The sequence below is a fragment of the Somniosus microcephalus genome, chromosome 7, assembly GCF_052327205.1.
Source record: "Somniosus microcephalus isolate GS21.2 chromosome 7, FLI_Smic_1.0, whole genome shotgun sequence".
Lineage (NCBI taxonomy): Eukaryota > Metazoa > Chordata > Chondrichthyes > Squaliformes > Somniosidae > Somniosus > Somniosus microcephalus.
The window spans coordinates 271,088,048-271,103,783 of record NC_140993.1 but is presented as its reverse complement, the minus strand read 5'-3'; the positions used below and the strand labels follow the sequence as shown (position 1 = coordinate 271,103,783).

Sequence of the window (15,736 nt, the reverse complement as noted above, 5' to 3'; positions counted from 1 at the left end):
ATGGTCTGCGGGCGCGGAAAGGATGTCACCGCCTCTACCTTTGCTTGCAAAGGCACCGCTCCCTCCGCTGTAATGCGATGTCCCAGGAAATCAATGTGGGGCAGACCAAACTGACACTTGGCCGGGTTGAGAATCAGGCCGTGTTGGCTGAGGCGATGAAAGAGGGTGCGTAGGTGCGCGATGTGTTCCTCCTTATTTCGACTGGCCACGAGGATGTCGTCTAAATAGACGAAAAGGAACTTGAGGTCCCGCAGCACGGAGTCCATGAGGCGCTGGAAGGCCTGGGCAGCATTCTTCAACCCAAAAGGTATCCTCAGGAATTCAAAAAGGCCGAATGGGGTGATGACTGTGGTCTTCTGCACATCCTGCAGGTGTACCGGGACCTGGTGGTAGCCTCGGACCAGATCCACCTTGGAAAACACGGTGTTCCCAGCCAAATGGGCAGAGAAATCCTGAATGTGGGGGATCGGGTATCGATCAGGAGTGGTAGCGTCGTTAAGTCGCCGATAGTCGCCGCATGGCCGCCATCCGCCGCCAGGTTTCGGTACTATGTGGAGAGGCGAAGACCAGGGACTATTGGACCGGCGAATAATCCGCAGGCGTTCCATCGTAGTGAACTCCGCCTTCGCGACCGCCAGCTTGCCGGGTTCGAGGCGCCGGGCCCACGCGTGGACCGGGGGGCCGGTGGTAGTGATGTGGTGTTCCACACCATGCTTCGTGGCCGTAGAGGAGAACGTAGGTCTGGTCAGGTCCTGAAATTCACCGAGTAGGCGAGCGAGCTCGTCCGGAGTTGGGAAAGCCCAGGAGACGGTGCGCGACATGGTGGTACCACGGTGGCAAGGAATGGAGTGAAACGTGGCCACATTGATCAGCCGCCGGTTCCTCACATCAACCAGGAGGCCGTTGGCGCACAGGAAATCCGCGCCGAGGATGGCGTGTGAAACCCTGGCCGTAACAAATTCCCAAACAAATCGCTGGCCGCCGAAGCACACCTGGACCCGCCGTTTGCCGAAGGTCCGGATAGCTCCGCCATTAGCCGCTTCAAGTGAGAGGCCGTGCCTCCCAGCTTGAACATCAATAGCAGACGCGGGTATAACGCTGCACTGTGCGCCGGTGTCGCATAGGAATCGCTGACCAGAGATGGAATCGATGATGAACAACAGCTTGCCAGAATTTCCGATTGCCATCACAGCCGCGGGGCACCCGTCAGACACATTCTTCTTTTGCCGGGGTTGCAGTTGGGTTTTTTTTTGAGAGAGAAGCTGCAGGGAGGGCGGCAACATCTGGCTTTCGCGCCAAACCGCGCATGGTAGGAGCACAGCCCCGAAGGTTGAGGAGCTGGGGTGGCGTCTGTGGGGGATGGGCGCCTCGTGGCAGCGCAGTACTGCTGCGTCACTGCGAAAATCTTGTCCGCTTCTGCAGCAAGCGCTGCACAGTCTGTGATTTCGGACCGGGCCAGGGCAGCTTGCACTTGCTCCGGTAACTGACTGAGGAAGAGCTCCCTAAAGAGGAAGCATTCCGGTTCGGAGCCAAGGAGCGTGAGCATTTGGCTCATGAGCTCAGACGGCTTGGAGTCCCCGAGGCCGGGTATAGCGAGCAGTCGGCGGGCGCGCTCCGACTTCGTGAGCCCAAAGACCTGTAACAACCACGCCTTGATTGTTTCATACTTGCGGTCGTCCGGGGGGTTCTCAAGCAGGCTGACGATCCGCGACGCGGTGGAGCTGTCGAGTGCGGAGACCACGTAAAAATATCGGGTCTGATCCGCAACGATGTTCTGTAATGCAAACTGGGCTTCGACCTGGATGAACCAGGCGGTCGCTTGTTGCTCCCAGAATTGCGGTAGCTTCAATGCAACGGCGTTCGTTTCCATGCTTCGTTCCTTCTGCGAAAACCGTTCGCAAAAGTCGGGGTCACCAATGTAGGAATGTCTAGTTCCTATCAAGAGACTGAAGTCAACTCAGGCGATCAAACAAATGATGTTTAATGTGAAACTAATTGAGTTTAACAAACAGATGCGAGAAAACTACAAATACAGGTCTAGTCAGTTTGGAAGCTCCACGAGGACTGCTTGGACAGTCCCGTGGCTGGCGTCATGACGTCATCACATTTTTCCCGCCAATGGGGATCACGTGATGAACGGTGTGATGTCATCGCGTTTGCCCGTGCTCTTAAAGGGACTGCGCTCTGTACATGCAAACAGTATATACAAAGATACAGACTCAGGCTGCAGTTAACATATTGTTAAAGGGAATTATATACATTTGATTGGAGTTCCTTAGTGGCTCCGCCACAATGAAACTTTATAAAACACTAGTTCGGCCTCAACTGGAATACTGTGTCCAATTCTGGGCACCGCACATTAGGAATGATGTGAAGGCCTTAGAGAGGCTGCAGAAAAGATTCACGAGAATGATTCCAGGAATGAGGGACTTCAGTTACGTTGATAGACTGGAGAAGCTGGGGTTGTTCTCCTTGGAGCAGTGAAGATTGAGAGATTTGATAGAGGTGTTCAAAATCATGAGGGGTCTGGATAGAGTAGATAGAGGCATCCAGGCCTCAATATTTCTCAGTATCAGAGTCCCAGACACAGCTCAGGTTGCACATAGAGGTTTTATGGGGCCTCCGTAGCCCCAAATAGCCCAATGATTCTGTATCATCTTCACCATCATAAGTTTCCTTGGATCGGGAAAGTTTGAGGATTGGGGCAACAGTGGTCAGCTGGTGTGTGTACAGATTTCAAATTGTAGTGCGGGTGGCCAAAAAAAAACGAGCAACGCACCTGGCTAAACTCGATGGCCCAGAAATTCGGGTCGGGGGCTTCCCGCGGGTGCAAGCCCCCGACCTGCACTTACCTTGTGCGCCAGCAGTTGAGCTGTAGGGCCCCGTGGAATTCCGCTCTGGGGCCTGGCCCAGCTGCTGGCGCGCTGTGCTTGCATGTCCCAGGGGCGTAGTTAGTGCGATGCATCCCCTGGGATCACGTGAGCCATGGGCAGCCAATCGGAGGAGGGAAAAGCCCATTCATAAGATTGACAGGAAGACTGGTCTAAACTTATGAATACTACGGGCTTCAAAATAGCATTAAACCTCCAAATAATTTTTTTTTTTATCACACTTTTTCAATAAACTACAAATTACATTAAATAACTATTTTAAACAATAATTTAAATTAAAAAAAAAAATTATTTTATAAAAAACGGCCCAGAAATTCGGCTCTCCGCGGGTGAGTACGCACGGGGTACTCACCCGCAGGCCGAATGGAAATGCCGGTTTCCTGCATGCACTGCGCATGCGCGGGAAACCGGCACTTCCGCTCCTCTGAATGAAGGGGTTGAGAGGTCAAACGCGCGCCCAGGGGAGGCTGCGCGTGGGCTTTGAACTTAGGTTTTTTTTGCAGGTTTTCACGCGAGGTTAAGCCTATAGGATTTACACATTTAAAAAGCAGGCGTAAGGCCTGCTTTTTACAAGATAAGTGGTCAATTAATTAAAATTAAAACATTTTTTCCACAGGTTTATTATTTTTAAATACTTCAAAGCAAGGTAAGTTTATTTTTAGCCCCGTATATCTTCACTGGTGACATGTGTCAGGACTGAACTGCTCGACCCAAGAATCACAAGGAACAGAGGCCAAGATTTTTTTGCAGTCTTATCCTGATTATGCAGCCTGAGGTTACCGGACATGTTCCCAGCACCCCCTGCTGTTTGAATCCAGACTCAGCTTTCTGTTTAATGTAGAGGAATTATCAGTGATGAATACATTTCTCTGCTACCCTTCCCTTCCCTCTATACAGTTTCTTCCTTTTCGATTTGTTGATCCAGCCACAATCAGGGAAGGGGGTGCTTTGATTAGATTAATCAACCTGAATTAGTTTGATTCAGGACACTTTATCAATTTGAGTTGTATTGAGTCCTAATCCTAGAACCTGTGACCCTGACTTTTTTCCCTTTTTTCAGTCAATGGGCTCGATTTTCCAAGCCCCGAGGAGGCGGGTTTGGAGGCGGGAGTGGTGGGAAAATTGCAGAATCGGGGGGGCAGGAACCCATCCCGCCCCCAACCCACCTCTGTGCCAATGTCCCAGGAGGCGGGTATCCGACCTGTGCTGGGAGCCGCCTCCCCGAGGCGGGAAGGGGATTAGTGCCAATTAACTGCCTGTTAACAGGTAGTTAACAGGCAGTTTTTTGCCTAATCCCTATTTTTTAGCCCTGAAGTGTGGGCTGTCTGACGGCTCCGAACCACGCCATGTTAGCGAGGTGGACCGTCGGTCTGCAGGGGTTGGAGGGGTCGAGATGTCCATTGTGCAGGTGAGTGATGGGTGCATATGTGAAGAGGTAAGTGTGTGAGGTAAGTGTAAAGTGTTTTACTGTAATAAGTTTTACTTACCTTTACTTTTTCCTGCAGGCTTCATTCCTTCAGTTCTCGGGAGTCCCTCAGCTCACCGGCACAGAAAGCAGAATGGCCACTGAACTGTCAAAAGCTGCAGCCTCTGCTTTCTGGCCTGATCTCTAACTGAGTCTGAGTAGAAGGACTCAAGTTAGAAGACAGGTTGTCAGTGTTTGATAGCTTCACAGAGCTGTCAAACACTGATTTTTCATCTGTCAAAAGCTCTTGACAGATGAAATGTCAATCGCTGACGTCACCAGTAACCAGGTGTCCCTTAATTGGCCTGCTGAGCCCGCTGGGCGGTCAATGAAGGAAAAATCGCGTGGGTTGGCCACAAGTCGATGGAGGCGGGACTACAACCCAAAAAGTGGGAGTCCCGCCTCCAAAAGCTCCCCATTGACAAAATCCAGCCCAATGACTCTACATGTAGTTTATTCCAAAATATTCCTTTTAAATCCATACTCTACAGGCACTGTCCTATTTAAATGAATAATTTAATTACCTCACTGGATGGCCATTGAAGGCCTTTTGTAACTTGGGGATAAAAAGCAGGGAGGAGACAAACCCAGAAACAGAGAAGCTTTGCAAAGTCAGAGATGATTGTGACAAATGGGAAAAGAACACCAAAAGATGAAAAAAAATCTGCCTACCAGATACAGCAAAACTTTAAAACGGACTTATTTCCCCAAGATGCTCAATGTATCATAATTCAAACTTTTTTTTTTAGAATATTGCAATCTCAAATGGCGATAGCTTACACACACCAAGGAGGAATTTTACCCTGGAGGAGCGCGTGGGTTTGGGCGCGGGTGGGGGTTAAATCTGGCAAAAATGCGAGCTTGTTAGGAAGTCGGCTCCAACCCACTGACTTCAGCATTTAACTCGAGCGCTTTAGCCTGCCTGCGCGCAATCCCCTCTGGAGAGGCGAGCTGCCTTTTAACATATGGTAATCGCTCAGTTGGAGCGATATTGCAACACAGTTTTAAATTTAACGCTGCGTCCACACGGTTCCCAGGCTTCCTGAAACTTGCCACTGAAAGCAAGTTGAGAACACAGCGGCAATTGAGGGGACAGATTAAAACTCATGGAAATACTGCAATAAATACTCAGTGCTCTCAACTACTTCCTTACCTACTAGTGGGAAAGGGTTTGTTTACAATACTTTTGCTGAGAGCTTACTTTCTACACATTGGAGGCTTACTGAATCACATCAGGATGGCTGGCACCTTGGCTACCTTAGATTGGACCTTGGACAGGGAGCAATGTGACCAGCACCAGCACCAGCAGCAGCAGCAGCCTGCTGTTGAGAGACCTGCAGCTGGACATCAGAGATGGAGAGCAGCAGAGAAGGGAGCAGCAGAGGGGGGCAGCTCGCAGGAGGCACAACCTGCGACACAGGGTGTCCGGAGAGAGGCTGAGTTTCCTTGACATGTCGAAACAGCATTGCTTCAAGAGGGTCAGGTTGCCTTATCAGGTGGTGGCAGACATCTGCAGTCTCCTTAGAAGAAGACCTGATTCCTGCTGGCTTGGTGGCCACGTGTTACCAGTGGCTGTCAAAGTGCCCACCGCCTCAACTTTTTTGCCTCCGGAGACGTATCCCAGTTGGCGGCTCAAAAACGCTTAACGCAGGTCACTGATGGGTTGTTGCCAGGGCCGGCCGTCATGTGAACTCTGCCTGCGATGACGCCTGTCAGAATGAGCGGGCGCTCGGCTTTGTGTCTCTGGCTGGCTTCCCACAGGTGCAGGGGTTCATCGACTGCACATTAGTGGCAATCCGCGCACTCCCCAGGTCAACCAGGAGTATTTCTCAACTGCAAGGGCTTCCACTCTAGTGAGGGGATCTCATTGAAACTTATAAAATTCCAACAGGACTGGACAGACTAGATGCAGGAAGGATGTTCCCGATGGTCGGGGAGTCCAGAACCAGGGGTCACAGTCTAAGGATAAAGGGTAAGCCATTTAGTACAGAAATGAGGAGGAATTTCTTCACCCAGAGAGTGGTGAACCTATGGAATTCTCTACCACACAAGGCAGTTGAGGCCAATTCATTAAATATATTCAAGAAGGAGTTGGATATATTTCTTAAGGCTAAAGGGATCAAGGGATATGGGGAGAAAGCAGGGACAGGGTACTGAGTTTGGATGATCAACCATGATCGCATTGAATGGCGGTGCAGGCTCGAGGGGCCGAATGGCCTACTCCTGCTCCTATCTTCTATGTTTCTATGTTTCTATGTTTCACTCCGTTCAACATGCAGCTGGTGTGCAACCACAAAAAGATATTTCTGCAGGTGTGTGTGAGATTCCCAGGAGCTGGCACGATGCTTTTGTCCTGTGGCATGCCAAGCTCCCTGATGTCTTTGGACTTGCAAGCATACTTAAGGGGTGGCTGCTAGAAATCAAGGGATACCCACTTCAAACTTGGCTGATGATATCAGAAACCCAACCAATGAAGACCAACAGCTTTACAATGAATGCCATTTGTCCACCAGATGTGTGATCGAACAAGCCATCAGCATACTGAAGATGCGCTTCAGGTGCCTAGACAGATCTGGAGGCGCCCTTCAATACGCACCAACCAGGATGTCCAAAATGGTTGTGGTTTGCTGTGCTCTGCACGCTATTGCAGAGCAGCGAGGTTTGGACCTGCAGGAGGAACAAGGTGCAGAACGCAGATCATCTGCAGATGATTCCGAGGAGAAGGAAGGTGAGGAGGGCAATGCAGGACCAGCTGCTCACACTGCTGCCAGGGATGCCCTTATTAATGCGAGGTTGGCTTAGGTTGCACCAGTGGACTGATGTCAGAAGCACATGCACTGTACACTCTTCCTGCCACCCCCCCCCACCCACCCCGCCCAATGCCACCGACACAAAGCAGTCCTTCAAACAACCAACCACCCCTTGCACACACCCTCTTTGGTTACCGTCAATTCATGTCTTCCCATTCATCATCAAGCAAGTTAAAAGGTGACTTGCCACCCAGTGGGCAAGACGGGAAAGCGGTGCAAACTAATAAAATTTACGTGATTCTACTAAAGAACAGAGACTTAACAACAAAACGTTTTCTCAAACATCCATGTGCATGCCCTTGTGCAGCTACAAAGCTTTACTCTTCCTTTTTCTACTGCTCCTACGTGGTGCACCCCCTGTGGCTTCAGCAGAGGTAAAGGCTGGCTGCTCAGATCCCTGCTCTGACCGTTGAGATGCTCTTGGCCGACGACCTCTGGGTTTTGGAGCCCGTGAGGGCCCTGCCAAAGATTGCACCACCTTCACCTGTGCAAGGGGCAGATTCGGCCATTGCGGGAGGAGGCAGCATGTCGGGTATTGGTTTGCGAGGCGGGGAGGTGGGGGGGGTTTGAACAGGTGAGAACCAGAAATGCTTTGAGTGGAGTCCCCACTTCCATATCCCCTTTCACCATGGTCCCTCTCATGGACCAGCCGCACTTCACTGCTACCACTCTGCTGGAGAGCACTTCGGTGCAGATCAGTGCGGCGCTTTAAGACCAAGTCTAAGGTCTCTGTCATCCTATTGAAGGCGGCAGACATGTTGGCATCCAGAGTGCATACGGCCATGGTCAAAGCGTGCATCGACTCATTTGATTGCCGCTATTGATGTTCCACGGAGTTGGTCAGTCTATCCATGGAAGAAGACACCATCGCAGTGCCCTGCAACATCATCCCACTCATGCCTGAGGCGGACTCCTCCATTCTCTCTGGAATCTAGGCATCGAGGGGTATGGGGAGAGAGCGGGAATATGGTATTGAGATAGAGGATCAGCCATGATCATATTGAATGGCGGAGCAGGCTCGAAGGGCCGAATGGCCGACTCCTGTACCTATTTTTCTATATTTCTATGTTTCAACTGTGGTCAGTGTGCTTGAACCAGCGCAATCAGGCAGCATTTTAAAATGTAATTTTTTTTTACAAAAAAAAAATTTGCTATAAAAAATATTCCTTGATATATTTAAAAGTGGTAATTTGGTGCAGCATGAATAATACAGCTGAAAATGGGTTTATCACCAAAAAAATCAGCATTTTTAATCAGTGTGTCGCTCCACCAACTCAGCAACCCCGATTTTAGATTATGGAAAATAGCTTAAAATAAATAGACGGCACCATTTGTTAATTATATTGGGGCACAGTAGTCAGTGTCTGTTACATTCAAAAGGTTTTGAAAATGTCCCGGAGGCATGGCGGCCAGCTTCTAGCGCCATGTTTATTAAACAGGCGCAACAGATGGCGAAAGCTCAATTTGCACTCAATGTAATTTAAACTTCAAATTCTGCAATCTTTTGCACTGGTCATGCCGATTTCATGTGGAAAACCAATGCAACCGAGCGGAAATTCCACCCCCTTATCTCTCCGCCAGAGCCTTCACTGTGCAGAAGGAGCCCATGGACCTCGCGGACGACGATTCTCAGAGGAGCTGATTCCTTCTGAGGGCGCACTGTCACAGGACTCATGCTCACCATGTACCAGCTCAGATACTCACACTCGCTGGGGCCAGTTAGACAGATAGCTGCGTTCTCACCTGGCGGCTCACACTTCACAAGTGAGCAAGAGCAGTTGGTGGTGGCAGGGGGCAGCATTGCCCTGCTCAGCTGGACACAGACACTGTATCCCGGGGGGCCGTCGATGAAAAGGAGAATCATTGAGGGGCAGCAGAGAATACTACCCAAGCAGTACATCAAGGGAGGTGTCATTGAAGCGGGCACAGCCTTCGAGCGTCCTGAATCCATTGTCACACCATGTCTTCGCTTGCTTCCAACTCCAAACACCTCCAAATTCCATCTTTGGATTGAGCCTTTAAAGACTAGAGTTGAGATCATGTCATGCGGGCCCTCACCACACCCGCTGCCGAGCAATCGACACCAAGCCCAGAAGTAAAATGATAATAAGCTGGCTGCGCTACAATACCAGTGACAGACGCGCTGAGCTTACTTTCAGGTTTCCCATGCAATATCAGACCCTCTGCTCCCAACGCACCTCCGAGTTAATATTGTGGCCAAAGAAACTACACCTTCTCTTGTTTTAAATGTAAATTAAATTTTACCTGATTTCAATGCTGCTCCGCGTGTGGTGTTTAACCTGCTTTGAATTGGATATGTCAATACTCCAGAAGAGTTATTTTAATCTGTTGCCATAACATGCTTTATTTTAATGTTGATGGTTGATAAATTAAAATGAACAAAACCGGCAGCAGCTATCGTGAGCACTACTGTTTTAATAGTGGTACCTCACCACACAACAGGGTAACATTGATTTTTATTTGAATGATTCAGGAATGCTCCAAGAGGAGACATCCTGTCATGGTCAAGTGCAGTAAATTATGGTGCTTGAGTGCTTTTTATTCAGCTGAGGGTACTTTATTTGTCAAGGCTTTGATTAATGATAATGCAGCAATCTCTCACTACTGCACCAAGTACTTTAAGTGTTGGGGGGGAATTTTAACCCCAAAAAACAGTTAGGTTGAGGTCGGGTGGGAAGTTAAAGTGTTAAAAGTCTGAATCCCGACCTGATCCCACCTTCAACCCACCCACTTCCGGTTTTAACAGAGGCGGGACGGGGGCCAAGCAGACAAGCCGCCCCCAGGAGCCTGGTCTAAAAATATTTTAATGAGGCTGCCGTTTTAGGTTAAACTTTAGCTGGTCGGGTTTTGCAGGCCTTGTGAAACCCGCCAGCTAAAGGAAGGCGAGGACTGCTGGATCCAGGAGATACACTTACCTCCTGAGTCCAGTGTCACTGCCTGACCCACCTCCCGTGATCAGAGATCCCCCCCACAGGGCCTCTGATCCCCCCGATGAGGCCTCTGATCCCCTCCCACGAGGCCGGCGGTCACCCCCATGAGTTGTCCCAAACACCCCTCCCCCCTCAATGCTACTCCTTGCTCCCCGTGCTGCTCCTGGGCCCCGATCATCTGCTGCCCCTGGGCATCCCCCTGATCATCAGCCACTCCCGGCCCTCCGATGATCACTCCTGGCCCCCACGCAATCCTCCGGCCCTCCAATGATCACCCCCACAAATACACCTGTTCCTCTGGCCCCCAATCAGCCGATCCAGTCCCCAATCGGTCCCGACCCCCTCACCTCTGGCCTTCTGATCAGTCGCGACCACTCCCACCCTCCCAACACCAACCGCCCCCTTCCCCTGCTCCTCCAGCTCACTAAACGGTCCCATCGTCACCCCTGCTCCTCCGGCCCTCCCTGTGCTCCTCCGCGCCCACCCCCGCACCGACCAACCCCCCCCGGCCGCCTCGTAATCCCTCCCTCTTCTCTGCGGCCTAGTGCCGCAGGCCTACCCGCCCGCAGCCAGCCTCTCAGCCTCTCAATCTGGGTGGCTGTGGGTGGAAAACAGAAGTTTCCAATGGCAATCCGGCCCTGCTGTTAAATTTGGCCGGGTCTTCGGAAACCCATTCTCCCGGGTTTCCCGACCGCTTCCGAGAGCCCCCCGCTCCCAACCCACCTCACGTTTAAAACTCAGGCCCTGATGTTTTCTTTCCACACTTATTGAGTGCACTGTGAATGTCACCGTGGCTTTAAACTTTTATGCCTCCAAACTGCTTCTGGTTACATCAGCAACATCAGTCAATTTGCACAGTGCCATCGGGAAGGTCACTGTTGGTGAGGTGGTGACAGTTCATTAGCTTCTCTAGGGAGGCTCACAAGCAGGACAAAGGAGCACTGGGATTTGCCCGCATTGCTGGAATACCGCAGGTGCAGGGCATTGAAACTTATAAAATTCTAACAGGACTGGACAGACTAGATGCAGGAAGGATGTTCCCGATGGCGGGGGAGTCCAGAACCAGGGGTCACAGTCTAAGGATAAGGGGTAAGCCATTTAGGACAGAGATGAGGAGGAATTTCTTCATCCAGAGAGTGGTGAACCTGTGGAATTCTCTACCACAGAAGGTAGTTGAGGCCAGTTCATTAAATATATTCAAGAAGGAGTTAGATATATTTCTTAAGGCTAAAGGGATCAAGGAATATGGGGAGAAGGCAGGGACAGGGTACTGAGTTTGGATGATCAGCCATGATCTCACTGAATGGCAGAGCAGGCTCGAGGGGCCGAATGGCCTACTCCTGCTCCTATCTTCTATGTTTCTATCATGGACTGCTTGCACAGAGGCCCGCGAGCTCCCCTTCAGGGACCAGCTCTCTGTTTCTGAACAGGAACAGCATTCCATTCGTTCAATGTTCAACTTGGTTGTGACCACAGGCAGTGACTCAAGCAGGTCTGTGCCCGGTTTCCTTACAGTCGTCATGTTGCGTTCGTATTGCGGCAGTCCTCCATATGCCTTCTGTTCCACCCAGACTATCTGGCAGGCTGGCTGCTGAGGGACAAGGTGTATTCATCCATCCACTGCCTCATGAATCCTGTCTGAAATCCAGACGCAGACACAGAGCGTTGATATAATGGCCCAGAAATTCGGGTCTCCACGGGTGAGTACGCACGGGGTACTCACCCATAGGCCGAACGGAAGTGCCGGTTTTCTGCATGCACTGCACATGCGCGGGAAACTGGCACTTCCGATCCTCTGAACGAAGGGGTTCAGAGGTCAAACGCGCGCGCAGGAGAGGCAGCGCGTGCGCATCGAACTTACGTTTTTTTTGCAGGTTTTCCCGGGATTGTAAGCCTGCAGGATTTAGAAATGTAAAAAGCAGACGTAAGGCCTGCTTTTTACAAGGTAAGTGGTCAATTAATTAAAATTAAAACATTTTTTCCACAGGTTTATTATTTTTAAATACTTTAAAGCAAGGTAAGTTTATTTTTAGCCCCGTTAGAATATAAAATTATTATTTCCAAAAATTTAAATTATTGTTTAAAATAGTTATTTAATGTAATTTAGTTTATTTAAAAAGTGTGATTTAAAAAAAAAAATTATTTGAAGGTTTACTGCTATTTTGGGGCCGTAGTATTTATAAGTCTTGACAGGTCTTCCTGTCAATCTTATGAATGGGCTTTTCCCTCCTCCGATTGGCTCCCCATGGCCCACGTGATCCCAGGGGACGCATCACACTAACTACGCCCCTGGGACACGCAAGCACAGCGCGCCGGCAGCTGGGCCAGGCCCCGGAGCGGAATTCCACGGGGCCCTACAGCTCAACTGCCGGCGCGCAAGGTAAGTGCAGGTCGGGGGCTTACACCCGCGGGAAGCCCCCGACCCGAATTTCTGGGCCTATGAGAGCCATGCAACAACAAGGGCACTGATTGAGCAAACCACTGGCATCCAGAAACGACGGTCCCATTGTCTGGGCAGCTCAGGAGGAATCATATAGTACAGCCTAGGTTGAGTGTCAAGACTCATAATTGGTTGCTGCCTGCTTCACAATATTGACATTCAAAAGGGAATTGCCTTGGAGCTGCCTGAGAAGAAAGGTTGATTAGAAAGATGAAGACCAGGATGAGGAGCTGGAGGAAGGTGAAGGAACGCAAGGCCCAGCAGTCCTGCGAGCTGCCAGAGCTGTAAGGCAGTAAATTATTAAGGGGAGATTCTCCTGATCATTCCCTCCCTTGCCCCCCCAGCACCAACGCTCCCTCCTTCCATTTAACCCAGTCCAGATACCCAGCATATCAAACAGTACAAGCTCATGGGTGTTCCTGTTACATCACTAAGATTATGAAGACTAACAGCAATACCAAAACAAAACATTTTACTTTGTGGCTAGAACCTGGGAGGTGCAAAGTGGCTGAAGTTCCATTCAGGGCATTTGAGATGGCCGTGGTGGGCAATCTCGAGGAGCGCTGGACATTGACGACACCGCAACCGACTTCTGGGACTGGGCTTTGGCCGGGGCAGTCTCACCCGGCTGACTGTCTGGCACCAAGGGCACCGCCTGAGAGGGAGCAGATGTGTTGTCATTCTGAGAGCAGTTAGTAGGTGCCTCTCCCATTGAACCAGGGACCTGAGCTTTAGTGCTCCCGCTGTTCTGCAAGAGAACAGAGTGAAAGCGTGCGAGGAGGCTCTCGAAGCCGCTATCCACACTCTGTATCCAGGCTTTGAAAGCCAAAGGTGATGTTGGACCCCAGAGCCAAGATGGCAGCAGTCTGAACTCCCATCAACAGACTTTCACTGCTGTGGGGCCCCCTGCAGTGCACAGAAAGAAGATCACTCACTCCATGTTTGACTGCATGGTCTCGACGCCGTGCTCAAAGACAGCACACAAGTTGGAGCTGGACACCTCCATGCTCTCCAACATTGTGCACAAGCTCGTTGGCAGCCCAGTGCATTAAAAGGTCCATGGGGATTGCCAGCAGTCTTACTATGTATGGTGGGCCGTTGATGTCTCCATCTGTACCCTGTGCAGCAGGACTAGGATATGAGATCTCCTTCCAGCAAGATACTTCCTGGGTTGTCCTATTTTGCTGCCCTTGCTCCTGCTCCTTTGTGCTGGTGCATCTCCACATGTAGATCCCGCTAGTCTGCCCTCTGAACTACGCACGGTGCCAGTCTCTGAGCTGCTGTCTGTAAGTGTAAGTTCGAGTGACGTTCTACAGTGCTGCCCTCTTTGTCTCCTTCTTCTGCTTCCTGAGGGCTGACTGGAGCTTGTGCACTGAAATGGAAAAGAAGGAACAAGAGTTAGCATTGAGTGGCATGGGCAAGTAGAGACAGATGAGGGGCTTCTGAAAGCAGCAACAATTTCTCAAGCACAATGTGTAAGGGTAAGATTTAAGTGAGAATAAAATGAGCCTAAGCTGGTTTAAAACCTTGCAGGGCTTCACCTCCAGCCTTGCCAGATGCCACGCTCCTGACATGCCCCCTGCCCGCGATGTCCATGACCTGCTCTTCAAGTGGGCCCTGCACAGGGATGAAGTGCGGCCCTCCCTCCTGTGGCTGTCTGCTTCCTGTTATTGGGGGATGCCTTGCCCTGCAAACAACTAGGAAGTGTATCAGTGTGAGAAGTTTTGAGGACATGCAGGTCAGTGTAGAATAATGTTGCTAGTGTGCAAAAGGTGACAGAGGTATGAGGAGGTGAAGGAAATAATAGCGAGGAGAATAACAGGTGCATAGTGCTACAGTAGGAGCTGAAGGAGGTAGAGCGAAGTGTGCTGCAGTGATTGTAGGAGACTGCTGGTAATTGGGGAAGGGGAGGGTAGTGAGTACTGAGGCAACAGGTAGTGCAAAGCGAACCAAAGAGTAATAATAGAGTTAGAAGACTTACCTTAGCTATCCTTGTGAGGTCATTAAACATTTTTTGGCATTTCATCTACATCCTGGGGCAATGCTTCTAGCCGTGACCCGCTCTGCCACCTCTGCCCACTCGTACTTGGCAACTTCCCGAAGTCTTGCGGCCGTGTGGTGGATAGAAGATGTCCCTCATCCTGCCAACCTCCTCCACCAAATCTTCCAACGCAGTGTCAGATAAATGGGGTAGCGGTGGTGTGGGGTTGGGGGGGTGGTGGCGGGGGGGGTCGTGAGGGCCTTGCAGCTTCTGCTGTATCTTCACTGACAGTTCCCTGCAGTCAAAGTGCACCTCCCCTTTAAGAGGTGCAGGTTGCCTTTAAATGGCGTTCGCAATATGCAAAAACTGATGCCCCTGATTAGGCTGCCTGCCGATGGTGGGCACACAATTGGGGCCTTCTTTGCGGCCACATGATGGAGCACGTGCTCTGAGCACGGCACCTATTCTGTACATGAAAACGCACTTACAGTCATTTCAACCCCTGCATCTTCAAAAGCTTGTTCACCCTTTGTCAGGGCGAGCTGCTACCTGGTAAACTCTTAGCACACAGTCAACGTGGGGCTTGCATGTAGACAAATCCCCATTCATGTTGTTTCATAAGAAGGGCTTTTGGTATCTTTCCCCCTCACCCCCTTCTCTTATCTCTCTCAGTGCAGTGTCTCTGAAACACAAAGCTACAGAATTGCACATTAATCATTTTGCGCACCTGTTCGCTGTTAGAAAATTGAATGCTCTCCCTCTGATTTTTCTGATTGAAGTAGGCACTGCTTGAACAAGATCACTATCCGCAGCCTAGTTCTTGCCAGTGTAATCATTGGCTTTCGGCGATGGTGACTCGGGCGGGTCATTCACATGTAACTCTGCACATTTCTTTCTGACAGATGATCTTTCAAACCTCTCGGAGCAGCTCATAAAAACCTGTGAAATAAATGAAGAGGGTGAGAAAAAAGAAGCTACAGATGAGTCGAAGGACACTGAGCTTGAGCAGAAAAAGCCGAGGAGAAAGGATACCCCTGTGCAATATGTACCTCCTCTCATCCCAGGTACTGTGGCCTTGAAGTGACTGTCATTTATCCTGGAGTCCTTCATTAGAATGAGATTTGAGAACCGCACCTGGAGTTCAATGTGGCTAATTCAGATTAATTTGAGAGTATTGACATTCTGTCCAGTTCAAAAT

General features: G+C 50.3%; 1 protein-coding gene across 1 annotated transcript in view; it reads left to right on the top strand.

Moving 5' to 3' along the window:
* ppp1r17 (protein phosphatase 1 regulatory subunit 17) overlaps positions 1-15,736 on the top strand; it is a 64,616-nt gene that overhangs the window by 31,090 nt on the left and 17,790 nt on the right. The window contains exon 3 of the mRNA XM_085992142.1: positions 15,441-15,602. Within this exon, the coding sequence (XP_085848268.1) occupies positions 15,441-15,602 (162 nt within the window). The remainder of the gene's footprint in view (positions 1-15,440; positions 15,603-15,736) is intronic.